Raw genomic sequence first — 18,734 nt, 5'->3', positions numbered from 1 at the left:
TGATGCACACCAAGTGGCGAGGGTGGTAGAATAGGGTGATGCACACCAAGTGTTGAGGGTGGTTGAGCAGGGTGATGCCCACCAAGTGTTGAGGGTGGTTGAGCAGGGTGATGCCCAACAAGTGGTGAGGGTGCTTGAGCAGGGTGATGCCCACCAAGTGGTATAGACGTGGACAGCAGGGCTTGGCTCTCTTATCATCTTATAGGCTATAGAAGTCAGGAATAGCTGAGTCATATAGTGGCTGGTAGGGTATAGTGGCTGGTAGGGTATAGTGGCTGGTAGGGTATAGTGGTTGGTAGGGTATAGTGGTAGGTAAGGTATAGTGGTTGGTAGGGTATAGTGGTTGGTAGGGTATAGTGGCTGGTAGGGTATAGTGGCTGGTAGGGTATAGTGGTTGGTAGGGTATAGTGGTTGGTAGGGTATAGTGGTTGGTAGGGTATAGTGGTAGGTAGGGTATAGTGGTAGGTAGGGTATAGTGGTTGGTAGGGTATAGTGGTTGGTAGGGTATAGTGGTAGGTAGGGTATAGTGGCTGGTAGGGTATAGTGGTTGGTAGGGTATAGTGGTTGGTAGGGTATAGTGGTAGGTAGGGTATAGTGGTTGGTAGGGTATAGTGGTAGGTAGGGTATAGTGGTAGGTAGGGTATAGTGTCTGGAATTTTTTGTTCATTTTTGTTAAAACTGCCAAGTTGTCCCGTTTTTAAAACTTTTTTGGTAAGGTTGCTTGTTAGTTATCCCATTACAAACAAGTATTCAACAAGTAAACAAATATGGATTTATTTTCCACCAATTGGAGCCATATCAAAATGTCTGCAAGAATCAATGTCTGCAAGATCTCATTAAGACAGTATACTACATAACAGAACCGGATATAATAGGATAGTACTGTACAGCATACCACTAGACAACATATGTGCTTCGATTGACACTAAAACAAATGGCTATTGAATGGTGATTGACACTTTGTTATCATCATTTGCTCTAAAATTTCACTCACTGCACATCACTCAAAACAACTCTGTAAGGTACTTGGTGAGGTATAACTCAACAAGATCAAAATACATATTCCCAACTAAACGGATTGAGTTCAAATGTTTGGTATGCAGATGTTGCATACCAAACTTTGGCCGTCTGGGAGAGGAGGAGAGGAGGTGCTGGAATCGTATGAGGGGTTCAAGGCTCTGTTCAGTGGTATCTTCGATCATCCACTGGAGGTTAGAGAGGGAGGTGAGCACCTATTACCTCAATATAGCCTGAGTACCATGGATTGCTTACCTCAATATAGCCTAAGTACCATGGATAGTTTACCTCAATATAGCCTGAGTACCATGGATTGCTTACCTCAATATAGCCTAAGTACCATGGATTGCTTACCTCAATATAGCCAATATAGCTTACCTCTAAGTACCATGTGTCACTTTAAAAGCTGATGGGAATAGAAATACCATATTGTTGGCATCCTAAATAGCACCCTATTTCCTATATAGTGCACTACTCTTGACCAGAGCTGGTACCCTATTCCCTATATAGTGCACTACTCTTGACCAGAGCTGGCACCCTATTCCCTATATAGTGCACTACTCTTGACCAGAGCTGGCACCCTATTCCCTATATAGTGCACTACTCTTGACCAGGGCTAGCACCCTATTCCCTATATAGTGCACTACTCTTGACCAGAGCTGGTACCCTATTCCCTATATAGTGCACTACTCTTGACCAGGGCTGGTACCTTATTCCCTATATAGTGCACTACTCTTGACCAGGGCTGGTACCTTATTCCCTATATAGTGCACTACTCTTGACCAGGGCTGGTACCTTATTCCCTATATAGTGCACTACTATTGACCAGGGCTGGCAACCTATTCCCTATATAGTGCACTACTCTTGACCAGGGCTGGCAACCTATTCCCTATATAGTGCACTACTCTTGACCAGGGCTGGCACCCTGTTCCCTATATAGTGCACTACTCTTCACCAGGGCTGGCAACCTATTCCCTATATAGTGCACTACTCTTGACCAGGGCTGGCAACCTATTCCCTATATAGTGCACTACTCTTGACCAGGGCTGGCACCCTATTCCCTATATAGTGCACTACTCTCCAAAGCCCATAGGGTTCCGGTTAACAGTAGTGCACATTGGGCCCGATTCAGACTTAGGAAACGCCTTTCCTATGCTCTTCTCAGTAGTTGGTATTGAGACGTATCTTATGCAGGTGTGTAAATGGCTTTACAGGTGTGGTTCCCTTGCGCGCACTGAATACATTTAATTAAACTGCTAAAAACCCAGGCCCACCATCAGAACTGAAACAAATCAGTCAGGCCCACCATCAGAATGGAAACAAAAGTACATTTTCCATCCTAAAACAGTCAGCCACACACTGAATGAAATTAGAAACGAACCACTAAAAACCCTTTGGAAGAATTAGCACAAAGGTGGATTCTCTAAAGTTTCCCTTGGGCTGCTTTGTTTTGACAAAATCACTGTTCAAAGGACTGTTTACTGAGGTTCAAAGGACTGTTTCAACCAATGACATAAATGACTATTTGTAGTTTTAAAGCAGGCCATGCTGCCTGTTGCTTAACAGTGAACACAGTACAGAATCATATGTAACACTTTCAGTGCTTCCAATGAGATCAAGGCTTCTTTCATGTTAGCACTTCAGATACATCCCTAATAGCACCCTATTCCCTATATAGTGCACTAATTTAGACCATAGGCCTATGGGGCCCTATTCCCTATATAGGGCACTAATTTAGACCAGGGCCTATGGAACCCTATTCCCTATTTAGTGCACTACTTTTGACCAGAGCTGGCACCCTATTCCCTATATAGTGCACTACTCTTGATTAGGGCTCTGTTGGTGGTGGACTATATATGGAATAGAGTGCCATTTGGAATATAGACATCATTGCCAGCGACGTCCTCCTGCCTCCCTGCCACAGCTACAGAGGCTCAGCTCTGACCCTTTTGATATACAGTTTAGTTTATCAGTTAGTAGGCGTGGAGGCTCCGCAGGAGGAGGAAGGGGAGGACCATCCTCCTCAGAGAATTTCATATACAGTGGGGCAAAAAAGTATTTAGTCAGCCACCAATTGTGCAAGTTCTCCCACTTAAAAAGATGAGAGAGGCCTATAATTTTCATCATAGGTACACTTCAACTATGACAGACAAAATGAGAAAAACAAGCAAGAATTCTGGCTCTCACAGACCTGTAACTTATTATTTAAGAGGCTCCTCTGTCCTCCACCCGTTACCTGTATTAATGGCACCTGTTTGAACTTGTTATCAGTATAAAAGACACCTGTCCACAACCTCAAACAGTCACACTCCAAACTCCACTATGGCCAAGACCAAAGAGCTGTCAAAGGACACCCTGGGGCGGCAGGGTAGCCTAGTGGTAAGAGTGTTGGACTAGTAACCGAAAAGTTGCAAGTTCAAATCCCCGAGCTGACAAGGTACAAATCTGTCATTCTGCCCCTGAACAGGCAGTTAACCCACAGTTCCTAGGCCATCACTGAAAATAAGAATTTGTTCTTAACTGACTTGCCTATTCAAATAAAAGTCAAATAACATTTTAAAAAAGAAACAAAATTGTAGACCAGCACCAGGATGGGAAGACTGAATCTGCAATAGGTAAGCAGCTTGGTTTGAAGGAATCAACTGAGGGAGCAATTATTAGGAAATGGAAGACATACAAGACCACTGATAATCTCCCTCGATCTGGGGCTCCATGCAAGATCTCACCCCGTGGGGTCAAAATTATCACAAGAACGGTGAGAAAAAATCCTAGAACCACACGGGGGGACCTAGTGAATGACCTGCAGAGAGCTGGGACCAAAGTAACAAAGCCTACCATCAGTAACACACTACGCCGCCAGGGACTCAAATCCTGCAGTGCCGGATGTCTCCCCCTGCTTAAGCCAATACATGTCCAGGCCCGTCTGAAGTTTGCTAGAGAGCATTTGGATGATCCAGAAGAAGATTGGGAGAATGTCATATGTTCAGATAAAACCAAAATCTAACTTTTTGGTAAAAACTCAACTCGTCGTGTTTGGAGGACAAAAATTCAGAGTTACATCCAAAGAACACCATACCTACTGTGAAGCATGGGGGTGGAAACATCATGCTTTGGGGCTGTTTTTCTGCAAAGGGACCAGGACGACTGATCCGTGTAAAGGAAAGAATGAATGGGGCCATGTATCGTTCGATTTTGAGTGAAAACCTCCTTCCATCAGCATGGGCATTGAAGATGAAACGTGGCTGGGTCTTTCAGCATGACAATTTTCCCATACACACCGCCCGGGCAACGAAGGAGTGGCTTCGTAAGAAGCATTTCAAGGTCCTGGAGTAGCCAGTCTCCAGATCTCAACCCCATAGAAAATCTTTGGAGGGAGTTGAAAGTCCGTGTTGCCCAGCAACAGCCCCAAAACATCACTGCTCTAGAGGAGATCTGCATGGAGGAATGGGCCAAAATACCAGCAACAGTGTGTGAAAACCTTGTGAAGACTTACAGAAAACGTTTGACCTCTGTCATTGCCAACAAATGGTATAAAACAAAGTATTGAGATAAACTTTTGTTATTGACCAAATACTTATTTCCCACCATAATTTGCAAATAAATTCATTAAAAAATGTTTTTTCTAATTTTGTCTGTCATAGTTGAAGTGTACCTATGATGAAAATTACAGGCCTCTCATCTTTTTAAGTGGGAGAATTTGCACAATTGGTGGCTGACTAAATACTTTTTGCCCCACTGTAAATAAAAACTGTAAAACATTAAAGTTATCCTTTTTTAGATATATTCACGTCAACAAATAATAACTGTTTTGCAATAGTCTTCAGTAGCCTCAACATCACTCTGTAGGGTAGCACCATGGTGTAGCTGAGGACAGCTAGCTTATGTCGTCCAATGGGTACATTGACTTCAATACAAAACCTAGGAGGCTCATTGTTCTCACCCCCATCCATAGACTACTCAGTAATGATGACAACTTCCTGGAGGATGTCCTCCAACCTATCAGAGCTCTTGCAGCATGAACATGTTGTCCACCCAATCAAAGGATCAGATAATGAATATAGTACTGAAAGCATAAGATACAGCTAGCTAGCACTGCAGTGCATAAAATATGGTGTGTAGTTGAACAGTTTTTAACAAATTAATTTTTTCAAAAAAGGAGAAGCAAGAGAGAGCGATTACATTTTTTTTCAGCTTCACCTACTTAGCTAACAAATGCAGCTAGCTAGTTTAGCCTACTCAAACACTCTGCTCAAAAAGAGGGATGCTATGTTAGCTAGCTGGCTATAACAGAGGGATGCTATGTTAGCTTGCTGGCTATAACAGAGGGATGCTATGTTAGCTAGCTGGCTATAACAGAGGGATGCTATGTTAGCTAGCTGGCTATAACAGAGGGATGCTATGTTAGCTAGCTGGCTATAACAGAGGGATGCTATGTTAGCTAGCTGGCTATAACTATCCAACACAACACTGGAACTCTTCCAAGGTAAGCTTTTGGTTTTAAAAATGTTTTGTCCACGGGGCCCACCGGTGTAACTGCTTACTGACTATACATTAGCATTACTGCATGATTGTAGCAGGTTTACTAATGCATTAGTTATATTAGCTATGTTGACTATGACGTTACTTTAGCTAATATGGTGACAACTATGTAGGCCGTGTTTAGCGGTTATATGTTTTGGCTTGGAAAGGTTTTTTGGCCTAGTCACATACAGCTGATGTCTTGTGAATTGAAGTCCACAAACGAAGGGAAAATGTGAGAGGGGGAGAGCGCATAGATGCGAGATGGAATACAACGTGGCTGCTATGGAAGTGAACTGTGTTTAGGCTCGACCCGGGGTGTATTCATTCTGCCCATTCTGTTGAAAAACATTTCTTAAATGGAAGGAAACACGGAAATGGGGATAAACATACCTGAATTTGTCCAATAGAAACTATTGTTTGCAACTGTTGATTAACTAATGATTTACACCCTAGATCAGCTAGATGCAGGCAAGTGTTCATGGCACGCCTGTATATCTTTGCCAGGTTATACAGTAAGTATGAACAAGGAGTACAGGAGGGAACTAAGCATGCACCCCTGAGGGGCCCCCGTGTTGAGGATCAGTGTGGTGGATGTGTTGTTGCCTACCCTCACCACCTGGGGGTGGCCTGTCAGGAAGTCCAGGATCCAGTTGCAGAGGGAGGGGTTCAGTCCCAGGATCATTAGCTTAGTGATGAGCTTGGACTGCACTACGGTGTTAAACACTGAGCTGTAGTCATTGAACAGCATTCTCCCGTAGGTGTTCCTTTTGTCCAAGTGGGAAAGGGCAGTGTGGAGTGCAATACCGATTGCATCATCTGTGGATCTGTTCGGCGGTATACAAATTGGAGTGGGTCCAGGGTAGCATTTCATGGCTACAGATGTGAGTGCTAAGGGGCGATAGTCATTTAGACAGGTTACCTTGGAGTTCTTGGACACAGGGACTATGGTGCTATGCTTGAAACATGTGGTTATTACAGACTGGGTCAGGGAGAGGTTGAAAATGTCAGTGAAGTCACTTGCCAGCTGGTCAGCTCATGCTCTGAGTACGTGTCCTGGTAATCCGTCTGGCCCTGCAGCCTTGTGAATAATGACTTGTTTAAACGTCTTACTCACATAGGCTATGGAGAGAACTGTGATCACACAGTTGTCCGGAACAGCTGGTGCTCTCACGCATGGTTCAGTGTTGCTTGCCTCAAAGCGAGTATAAAAGGCACTTAGTATGCCTGGAAGGCTTGCATCACTGAGCAGCTCTTGGCTGGTTTCCCTTTGTAATCCGTGATAGTTTGCAAGCCCTGTCACCTGACGAGCGTCAGAGCTGGTGTAGTAGGATTCGATCTTAGTCCTGTATGGACACTTTTCCTGTTTAATGGTTTGTCGGAGGCATAGCAGGATTTCTTCTAAGTGTTCAGTTTAGTGTCCCACTCCTTGAAAGCAGCAGCTCTAGCCTTTAGCTCAGTGCGGATGTTGCCTGTAATCCATGGCTTCTGGTTGAGATATTTAAGTATCGTCACTTTAGGGACAACATCGTTGATGCACTTTATTAATGAACCGGTGACTGATGTGGTAAACTCCTCAATGCCATTGGATGAGTCCTGGAACATATTCCAGTATGTGCTAAAGGAAAAAGTCTTGTAGCTTAGGATTGGCTTCATCTGACCACTTCTGTATTGAGCGTGTCACTGGTACTTCCTGTTTGAGTATTTACTTTTAAGCAGGAATCAGGAGGATAAAGTTATGGTCAGATTTGCCAAAGTGAGGGGGAGCTTTGTATGCGTCTTTGTGTGTGTAGTTAAGAGGACCTTTCGCCTCTGGTTGCACAGTTGTCATGCTGGTAGAAATGAGGTCAAAAGGATTTCAGTTTTCCTGTATAAAATCAACGGCCACTAGGAGCTCTACCTCTGGATGAGCATGTTCTTGTTTGGTTATGGCCCTATACAGCTCGTTGAGTGTGGTCTTAGTGTCAGCATCGGTTTGTTTCGTATTGCGTCAGATAACAACATTGATGAATATGCTGATTCGGTGTGCGAGTTCATTAGAACGTGCGTTGAAGATGTCGTTCCCATAGCAACGATTAAAACATTCCCTAACCAGAAACCGTGGATTGATGACAGCATTCGCGTGAAATTGAAAGCGCGAACCACTGCTTTTAATCAGGGCAAGGTGACTGGTAACATGACCGAATACAAACAGTGCAGCTATTCCCTCCGCAAGGCTATCAAACAAGCTAAGCGCCAGTACAGAGACAAAGTAGAATCTCAATTCAACGGCTCAGACACAAGAGGTATGTGGCAGGGTCTACAGTCAATCACGGACTACAAGAAGAAAACCAGCCCAGTCACGGACCAGGATGTCTTGCTCCCAGGCAGACTAAATAACTTTTTTGCCCGCTTTGAGGACAGTGCCACTGACACGGCCTGCAACGAAAACATGCGGACTCTCCTTCACTGCAGCCGAGGTGAGTAAGACATTTAAACGTGTTAACCCTCGCAAGGCTGCAGGCCCAGACGGCATCCCCAGCCGCGCCCTTAGAGCATGCGCAGACCAGCTGGCCGGTGTGTTTACGGACATATTCAATCAATCCCTATACCAGTCTGCTGTTCCCACATGCTTCAAGAGGGCCACCATTGTTCCTGTTCCCAAGAAAGCTAAGGTAACTGAGCTAAACGACTACCGCCCCGTAGCACTCACTTCCATCATCATGAAGTGCTTTGAGAGACTAGTCAAGGACCATATCACCTTCACCCTACCTGACACCCTAGACCCACTCCAATTTGCAGACGATGCAATCTCAACCACACTGCACACTGCCCTAACCCATCTGGACAAGAGGAATACCTATGTGAGAATGCTGTTCATCGACTACAGCTCGGCATTCAACACCATAGTACCCACCAAGCTCGTCATCAAGCTCGAGACCCTGGGTCTCGACCCCGCCCTGTGCAACTGGGTACTGGACTTCCTGACGGGCCGCCCCCAGGTGGTGAGGGTAGGCAACAACATCTCCACCCCACTGATCCTCAACACTGGGGCCCCACAAGGGTGCGTTCTGAGCCCTCTCCTGTACTCCCTGTTCACCCACGACTGCGTGGCCACGCACGCCTCCAACTCAATCAAGTTTGCGGACGACACAACAGCTTGATTACCAACAACGACGAGACGGCCTACAGGGAGGAGGTGAGGGCCCTCGGAGTGTGGTGTCAGGAAAATAACCTCACACTCAACGTCAACAAAACTAAGGAGATGATTGTGGACTTCAGGAAACAGCAGAGGGAACACCCCCCTATCCACATCGATGGAACAGTAGTGGAGAGGGTAGCAAGTTTTTGCATCAAAGCTGGGACCGAGAGACTGAAAAACAGCTTCTATCTCAAGGCCATCAGACTGTTAAACAGCCACCACTAACATTGAGTGGCTGCTGCCAAAACACTGACTCAACTCCAGCCACTTTAATCATGGGAATTGATGGGAAATGATGTAAAATATATCACTAGCCACTTTAAACAATGCTACCTAATATAATGTTACATACCCTACATTATTCATCTCATATGCATACGTATATACTGTACTCTATATCATCTACTGCATCCTTATGTAATACATGTATCACTAGCCACTTTAACTATGCCACTTTGTTTACATACTCATCTCATATGTATATACTATACTCGATACCATCCACTGTATCTTGCCTATGCTGCTCTGTACCATCACTCATTCATATATCTTTATGTACATATTCTTTATCCCCTTACACTGTGTATAAGACAGTAGTTTTGAAATTGTTAGTTAGATTACTTGTTGGTTATTACTGCATTGTCGGAACTAGAAGCACAAGCATTTCGCTACACTCGCATTAACATCTGCTAACCATGTGTATGTGACAAATAAAATTAGATTTTTGATTTTGATTTTGATTTGATTTTTTTGATTTTTTTTGTGTTGTTAAATAGACAGCTACAAAAAATATAGATTAAAACTCTCTTGGTAAATAGTGTGATCTACAGCTTATCATGAGATACTCTACCTTAGGCGAGCAGAACCTCAAGACTTCCTTAATATTAGTGATCACACACCAGCTGTTGTTAACAAAGAGACACACCACCCCCCTTGAGCTTACCTGATGCTACCGTTCTGTTCTGCCACTGCACAGAAAAACCAGCTAGAATATTACCTATGACCTTCTTCAGCCAAGTTTCCAAGAAACATAGGACGTTACAGTTCTTCAGGTCCCGTTGATAGGATAGTCTCAAACGGTGCTCGTCCAATGTTTCGTACATTTGCCAATTGTAGAAAGGGTAGAGGCAGTTAATTTACTGGCCGCCATAGTTTCATCATGGTGCCCGCACTTTGACCTCACTTTGACCTCTATATCGCCGTCTTTCTCTCTTCCGAGTGTCTGGGATTAGGCCCTGCAGTATGATTGAAGTAAAAATCTTCATCCAAATCAAGGATGCTAGCCTTCTGGGCAGAGTTGCAAAGAAAAAGCCATCTCTCTGTCCAGTGTCTGTGTTCTTTTGCCCATCTTAATCTTTTATTTTTATTTGCCAGTCTGAGTTATGGATTTTTCTTTGAAACTATGCCTAGAAGGCCAGCATCCCGGGGGACGCCTCTTCACTGTTGAGACTTGTGTTTTGCGGGTACTATTTAATGAAGCTGCCAGTTGAGAACTTGTGAGGCGTCTGTTTCTCAAACTAGACACTCTACTGGTCCTCTTGCTCAGTTGTGCACCGGGTTCTCCCACTCCTCTTTCTATTCTGGTTAGAAACAGTTTGCGCTGTTCTGTGAAGGGACTAGTACACAGCGTTGTACAAGTTCTTCAGTTTCTTGGCAATTTATCGCATTGAGATAGCCTTAATTTCTCAGAACAAGAATAGACTGATGAGTGTCAGAAGAAAGTTATTTGTTTCTGGCCATTTTGAGCCTGTAATTGAACCCACAAATGCTGATTCTCCAGATACTCAACTAGTCTAAAGAAGGCCAGTTTTATTGCTTCTTTAATCAGGACAACAGTTTTCAGCTGTGCTAACATAATCGCAAAAGGGTTTTCTAATGATCAATTAGCCTTTTAAAACGATAAACTTGGATTAGCTAACACAATGTGCCATTGGAACACAGGAGTGATGGTTGCTGATAATGGGCCTCTGTACGCCTATGTAGATATTCCATTAAAAAATCAGCCGTTACCAGCTACAATAGTAATTTACAACATTAACAATGTCTATATTGTATTTCTGATCAATTTGATGTTAATGGACAAAAAAATGTGCTTTTCTTTCAAAAACAAGGACATTTCTAAGTGACCCCAAACTTTGGAATGGTAGTGTATATGTTACAAATTCCAATTAGTTGTGGCTAACGTTAGCTAGGCTTAGGGGTTACGGTTAGGGTTAGGTTAGGGGAAGGGTTAGCTAGCATGCTAAGTAGTTGCAAAGTATCTGAAAAGTAGTAAGTAGTTGCTAAGTAGCTAATATTGTCCATGATGAGATACAAACATGCAACTTTTGGGTTGCTAAACACTCAAGTTCGCACACCTAGTGCAATGTCATAGTAATATTGAGGAGGCACTAAGATGACTGAGGTTGCCTACAGGGAACTAAATGTTGGTCCCATGTTTCATGAGCTTAAATAAAATCGACTTCACTGGGCAATGCATTTCGCTTATGTCAATGTTGTGAACAGAGTGCCCCATTGTGGCAGTGGGATTATGGTATGGGCAGGCATAAACTACAGACAATGAACACAATTGCATTTTATCAATGACAATTTGAACCCACAAAGATACCGTGACGAGATCCTGAGGCCCGTTGTCGTGCCATTCATCCCCCGCCATCATCTCATGTTTCAGCATGATAATGCACAGCCCCATGTCACAAGGATCTGTACACAATACCTGGAAGCTGAAAATGTCCCAGTTCTTCCATGAGCTGCATACTCATCAGACATGTCACCCATTGAGCATGTTTGGGATGCTCTGGATCGACGCATACGACAGCGTGTCCCAGTTCCAGCCAATATCCAGCAACTTCCCACAGCAATTGAAGAGGAGTGGGACAACATTCCACAGGCCGCAATCAACAACCTGATCAACTCTATGCGAAGGAGATGTGTCACGCTGCATGAGGCAAATGGTGGTCACACCAGATACAAACTGGTTTTCTGATCCAACGTCCATATATATAGATTTTTTTAACGTTATCTGTGACCAACAAATGCGTATATCTGTATTCCCAGTCATGTGAAATCCATAGATTAGGGCCTAATGAATTTATATTGACTGATTTTCTTATATGATATATGATATATGATAAAAATATTTGAAATGGTTGCATTTTGCGTTTATATTGTTGTTCAGTGTTCATGGGCAATATCACTATCTCTGTTGGCAATGGGCATAATGACATCATAACGATTTTATTATAGCCTCCTACCATACGGTGGAGAGAGGGAATTGAAATCAGAGGCCGTTGTGGCAACATTGGTTGTCTGTCTCTGTTCATACAAAATCTCGTTGTATAAAAACGGAACACATTTGCATAAACTCTTTGTTTTTTTGTTTATATTCATTTACATTCTATTTTTTTTTTTGAGAGTAATATTTCGTTAAACACTATGAAATGCATCCCCTGTACGAAATTGGCTCTATAAATATAGTTTGATTTGATTCATTTGCATACATTTATTTCCTTGTCCGATGTAGGATGTGATTAGGCGTTTAGCCTAATGATGTAAGGCTCATATCCAGCAAGCCCTCAAAATAAAAACCTATTGACTACGTCAAATGTCGGTTCGGGCAACGGTCCAAAAATACTTAAGTCTACTGTAACAAATAAATAACTTAAGGATGGAAAAGGGGTGGGGCTGCCTCGCTGGCAAATAACGCAAACAAATCAGTGAACGCATGAACTCCATGACTGACAGTTAAAACAGAACAATGGTTATGACCTGGCATGCGCCATGTCATTTGAGACGAGGTGAAACTAGGGAGAGAGGGAACCAGCTGTCAACAATTATTTATTGTTAGCTTATATTTTCGCTGTTTTTTTTTAGACATATGGTGAGTCTCTAGTCTGACAGTCCTACTCCCTCGTCTTCTTCCTCCTCTTCTTCCTCTACGGTGTTTCCAGAACCAACGTTGTTCTGAGTTCGTGACAATTCTAAAGAGAATCCTTACCCACCGCGAGCACACAAATACAGAGAACATAGGACGTGCGCGTGCCTTCTTGCCTTCCGTCGTTTATCTTCTTGAGACTTCACACCCGTGAACACGGTTGACTGCTCGCCCTCCTGCAGGCTCTAAGCACGAGGGAATCACTCGCATCCGTCCGTCAAAATGCATACACGAAAACAACAATTACCGACTGAAGATTAACATACAGACACCTGCGTGAGGATAAAAGGCGCCTGATCTTTACAGTTATCGGTTTCGTTCAACGTAAAACTGGATTTTTCTGTGTTCTTTTGGGGAGAGGGTAAGCGACAGTAGATACATGAGAGGAAGGGTAGCAGTCTGAATAGCAAGGAGGGTGTCTCGGAGAGGAGGGAGAGAGAGAGACTGGTGCTATCCTTTCAGAACCACGGAAAGCAGTCACCCTTGGCACAGCAGTCACCCTTGGCACAGCAGTCACCTTACTGCCCGTGGATGTCATAAACAGGTTCTACCAAAACCACCACAACAGGAGGAGAGTCATTGTGTTGGCTTTGGATGAATAGAAAAACAAAACAATTATACCATCATCTTTATCTCTCGGATGTATACCACTACGAGGTGACGTCCATTGTTTATGGGAAGCCATTGACTACAATCATTTGTGCAATTATATGTTCTCCCTCCAGTAGGTCTGGCTGGTGATTGATTTCCGTGACAGGTTGGAGAACCGTTGGAGCTCCTGGCATTATCAGTGTGAATATGTGCTAAATGAGGTCTATGCGTGCATTCTTTGAGGGTCTGTAGTCTGTAATAGCAGCAGCAGATTTATTTTGTGCATTGTTCTATTTCCTATAGCATCCTACTCCCCCCTCCCCTGGTAATCCCGGGTGTGCATGTGTTGCACTTGCGAGAGTTCTCCCTCCCTCCGGTTGAGGCGTGCGGTGCTCCTAGAGTTGCCGTTGTGATGCCGGGAACTTACTGGAGACATGCCTAAGGGACGCAATGGGCTTGAGCGACGAGAAGGATCGCATTGTGATAAACGTGGGAGGTATCAAACATCAGACATATCGCGGTACCCTGCGTACCCTGCCCGGCACCCGCTTATCCTGGCTCGCCGAACCCGACGCGCCTAGCCACTTCGACTGGGATGACAAACATGAGGAATTCTTCTTCGACCGCCACCCGGGTGTTTTCGCCCATATCCTTAATTATTACAGGACAGGTAAACTTCACTGCCCTGCGGATGTCTGCGGACCACTGTATGAGGAGGAACTGGCCTTCTGGGGCATCGACGAGACGGACGTGGAGCCGTGCTGTTGGATGACCTATAGCCAGCATCGGGAGGCGGAAGAGGCACTTGATAGTTTTGGCGGGGGGGGGCCCTGCTCGACCTGACTGGTAACGATGATCCAGACCCGGAGATTGCAGCCGACCAGGGGGACGGGGTTGGTGATGAGGCTGATGAGATGACAAGGAGGCTGGCACAGGGGGATTCTCCTGATGCCAAGGCAGGGGGGGTTTGGGGCCGCTGGCAGAAACGCATGTGGGCTCTGTTTGAAGACCCCTACTCCTCTAAATACGCACGGGTAAGTAGGAAAGAGATTTCTCCTCTGTCCATACCTAACCATGTTTACACACGTACATGTTCCTTCTCCAGTTGATGTTAAGCACAATGATGGATATGTTTTGAATTATGAATGAATGAGAGATTGAGATGGAGATTGATAGTGTCTCTAGCCATGTGATGTGGAGAGGGTCTGTGTGAGAGTGACCTTGAGACGGCAGACTAGTCTACTCCCCAGGGACTCCTCAGGGAGCTCCACAGCAGGAGTCTGTTTTATCAGTGAGGTAGGCAGGAGGAAATATTGACCAATGAATCCTCTGATTTGACAGATGGCATTTAGAACCAGGCCAATAACCACTAGCCTACATTAACTTCCTAGATGTCAGCAAACAAAGGAAGCTGTCTGCATCCTATCATGACTCCCATATCCCTTTCACCTTACTGAGCTGAGCCAAGCTGAGCTGTACTGCATTGGCCTAGTTAAGCATCCACAATGGTTCCTGGAACAGTGCCGTAAAGGACAATGTGAAAAAGAAAAGATCAAAGACAGCACAGTTGGCCTATGGTTCAGATTGGAACAGTAGTGTGAAAAAGTACTACAGGTCTTTGTACCCAGAACCTCTTGGACATGAGACCCCCACGGTATGTTGATTTAAACGATGCCCATAAGCAAACAGAGAAAATGTGTCTGATTTTTGAATAGCATTATGAGTCCAGCGGGTCTTTGGGCTGAGACCTCCTGGACTATTCTGGTGCCAGATCTGTATTCTGGTGCCAGATCTGTATTCTGGTGCCAGATCTGCCTGTGCTGTCTTGGTAAGTGTGACAATGGCCATAGAAGTATGCAAGACAGCGCCAACCAGCAGGCTACTCCTGGACATGAGAATAGAATCCCCGAGTGGAATGTTGGGTTGTGAATTGAGTTGTGAATTGTTCTTTAATTCCATTTAAATTATAGAATTGTAATTGGTCTTTTAATTGGCCACACCCCACGGGAATTAGAATTAGAATTAAAATGAAGTATAATTTGATTCAATGAAATTCAAATAGCTTATTTATTCAACACATCACCGTAGTCATGTTTATTTTGATAACATGTATGGGGTTACCAATACCATGTAGCATAAGGTTAAAACATTTCATTTTTAAAACGTATTCTCTTAAAACAATTTTAAATAATTAAAGTGGTCTGGAAATATTCCAAGATCATGTTGTGTGTTGTCTACAATAATTCATAATTCCCTTAATGTTTTTAAATATTGGAATACATTTCCCAGAATGCACTAGATCAAATACTGCATTATGGAAGGGAATCTAACATCTCATGACAAATAATAAATAGTGTGTGACATCTTTGAGTTATTATCAAACTAATATTTGAAATGGTATGTGTATTTGTTGCTTAATAAATATGTGACATATCTTTTTGGTAAAATATTTGTCAAATCAAAGAGACTTTCATGTTTCATGTCTTATTTGAATTGATTTGAATTAAATTGTACTTCTTTAGATTCAAATTCTATTCAAATTCTGCTTCCATGGTTTGAATTGAGTTAAATTCTGAATTGACCTCAACCCAGGTTGGCAATATGAGAATACTTGGGATTTTGGCAGTTAGTTTGGTTTGAATACCTGGCTGGGTGGATGTTCAAATCAAATCACATTGTATTGGTCACATACACATATTTAGCAGATGTTATTGCGGGTGTAACGAAATGCTTGTGTTTCTAGCTCCAACAGTACAGTAGTATCTAACAATTCACAAGAATACACACAAATCTAAAAGTAAAATAATGGAATTAAGAAATATATAAATATTAAGATGAGGAATGTCAGAGTGGCATTGACTAAAATACAGTAGAATAGCATACATTATATACATATGAAATGAGTAAAGCCGTATGTAAACATTACCAGTGACCAGTGATTCTATGTATATAGGGCAGCAGTCTCTAAGGTGGAGGGTTTAGTAGCCGGGTGGTAGCCAGCTAGTGATGGCTACTTAACAGTCTGATGGCTTTGAGATAGAAGCTGTTTTTCAGTCTCTCGGTCCCAGCTTTGATGCACCTGAACCGACCTCGCCTTCTGGATGGTGTCCTTCTGATGTCCTTGATGATCTTTCTGGCCTTCCTGTGACATCGGGTGCTGTAGGTGTCTTGGAGTGCAGGCAGTGTGCTCCTGGCAGTGGCGGATTTAGGTATAGGTGACATGGGCAGCCGCCCAGGGTGGCATCTTGCCAGGGGCGGCACAGGACACCCGCACAAAAAGAAATCAGAATGGTGACATTTGCGTGATTGGTTTTCTATCGCTCATTTGCATGTCAAGTCAATGATATCATGTCACCATGTGGGACTGTGGGTCAATTAACCTTGTCAGAGTGGGAGCCCTGATTCTAGTTTGTGATCTAGACAGGCTACTCAGTAGTTCGAGATGGCGAGGGGAGCGGGGGGTAGGTTGACCTCAGGTCTCCCCACTGGAAGCCCGAGGTAGGGGGCGGGGGTAGGTTGACCTCAGAACTCCCCACTGGAAGCCCAAGGTAGGGGGCGGGGGTAGGTTGACCTCAGGTCTCCCCACTGGAAGCCCGAGGTAGGGGGCGGGGGTAGGCTGACCTCAGGTCTCCCCATTGGAAGCCCGAGGTAGGGGGCGGGGGTAGGTTGACCTCAGGTCTCCCCATTGGAAGCCCGAGGTAGGGGGCTTGACTCTTGACTCTTAGTCTTGACTCTTGGTTGACAGTGTTGGGGGATGGGTAATATAGTCTTGACTCTTGGTTGACAGTGTTGGGGGATGGGTAATGGTAGTCTTGACTCTTGGTTGACAGTGTTGGGGGATGGGTAATGGTAGTCTTGACTCTTGGTTGACAGTGTTGGGGGATGGGTAATGTAGTCTTGACTCTTGGTTGACAGTGTTGGGGGATGGGTAATGTAGTCTTGACTCTTGGTTGACAGTGTTGGGGGATGGGTAATGTAGTCTTGACTCTTGGTTGACAGTGTTGGGGGATGGGTAATGTAGTCTTGACTCTTGGTTGACAGTGTTGGGGGATGGGTAATGTAGTATTGACTCTTGGTTGACAGTGTTGGGGGATGGGTAATGTAGTCATGACTCTTGGTTGACAGTGTTGGGGATGGATAATGTATTGATGCTCCAGTGCCAAATCAACACAAATTTGTTTTTATTTGTCTTTCTTACTTCTTTTTGCTATTTATGAGTCTTATTTTTGGATACATTTTTATATTTATATAGTTTGAAATATTATGGTTATTTATTTGTGTTTTTCAAATGTCTGAAGGGGTGGTTCATCCAGGGAGCAATACAAGCTAGAACCGCCACTGGCCCCTGGTGATGCGTTGGGCAGAACGTATCACCCTCTGGAGAGCCTTGCGGTGTGAGGGTCTTAGGGGCCAAGCAGAATTTATTCTGCCTCCTGAGGTTGAAGAGGCCGCTGTTGCTCCTTCTTCACCACACTGTCTGTTTGGCTGGACCATTTCAGATTGTCTATAGGTTAAATAGGTTAAATGCTGAGCTATAGTCAATAAACAGCATTCTTACATAGGTATTCCTCTTGTCCAGATGGGATAAGGCAGTGTGCAGTGCGATGGCGATTGCATCTATTGGGGCGAATGTATGCACAATTTTGAAGTGGGTCCACCAGCAGCATGTAGTCTACCTAAAGGCAGCTCTTTAGACTGACACAGAACACAAGTTGGAGAGGTGAGAGACTTGGACTTGTTTTTACGGGCAGGTTCCTTTTGACATGGCCCTGGTCCAATACCACTTGATGGCAATGATAATACTTTTTTATTTTTTATGTTTCACCTCATGTTGCTCCTGCAGCTGTGTGACATGGTGATTGGTGTAATTACAGGATTAGGTGAGCCGGGCACGGGGCCAATCAACATGCAGTTAACACTCTTGATGTAATCACCCGCTTTATAAGAATTTGTTTTTATAGGTACAAATACACAACCCAGTTCTGGTCAGAAATACTGTGGATTATTAAGTGAGTAGCAGTTCCTATTGAAATTGTTGGAGTTGTTAATTGATTGGTCATGTCTTGCTGGTTGTTGTTGTGTGGTTGAAATTGTTGGAGTTGTTAATTGATTGGTCATGTCTTACTGGCTGTTGTTGTGTGGTAGGCAGGGGAGATGAGTTGTTAATTGATTGGTCATGTCTTACTGGTAGTGGTTGTGCGGTAGACAGGGGAGATGAGTTGATGAGTGGTGATTATTAAACACAATGAGAGGAGCCTACATCACCCAAATATTTCAGTGTGAAAGCCAATACATATATTTTTTAAATGCTAGGTTCAGTGAAATGTGTTTGTTCTACAGGGTCAGTCATAGTAGTACAGTGACCCTGGAGCAAATTAGGGTTAAGTGCCTTACTCAAGGGCGCGTGGACCGACAGAGGGAGCACGCCCCCCCCCCCCCACTCAAGCCGCCCGTACAAATTTCAGTGTGAGCAAGACAAAATCTCAGTAGCTT

At 44.0% G+C, this 18,734-nt stretch overlaps 1 protein-coding gene across 1 annotated transcript in view; it reads left to right on the top strand.

Moving 5' to 3' along the window:
* The first annotated feature begins 12,497 nt into the window (after window positions 1-12,497).
* The window catches only part of kcnc1b (potassium voltage-gated channel, Shaw-related subfamily, member 1b), a 78,616-nt gene continuing 72,379 nt past the window's right edge, over window positions 12,498-18,734 (top strand). Inside the window, 2 exon segments of the mRNA XM_042322003.1 lie at window positions 12,498-14,060; window positions 14,063-14,275. Of these exon segments, the coding sequence (XP_042177937.1) occupies window positions 13,692-14,060; window positions 14,063-14,275 (582 nt within the window). The 5' untranslated portion in view covers window positions 12,498-13,691.

Source organism: Oncorhynchus tshawytscha, linkage group LG01 (assembly GCF_018296145.1).
Source record: "Oncorhynchus tshawytscha isolate Ot180627B linkage group LG01, Otsh_v2.0, whole genome shotgun sequence".
In the NCBI taxonomy this organism is placed as follows: domain Eukaryota; kingdom Metazoa; phylum Chordata; class Actinopteri; order Salmoniformes; family Salmonidae; genus Oncorhynchus; species Oncorhynchus tshawytscha.
The sequence above is the reverse complement of the archived record's forward strand: the minus strand, read 5'-3'. Positions and strand labels throughout refer to the sequence as shown.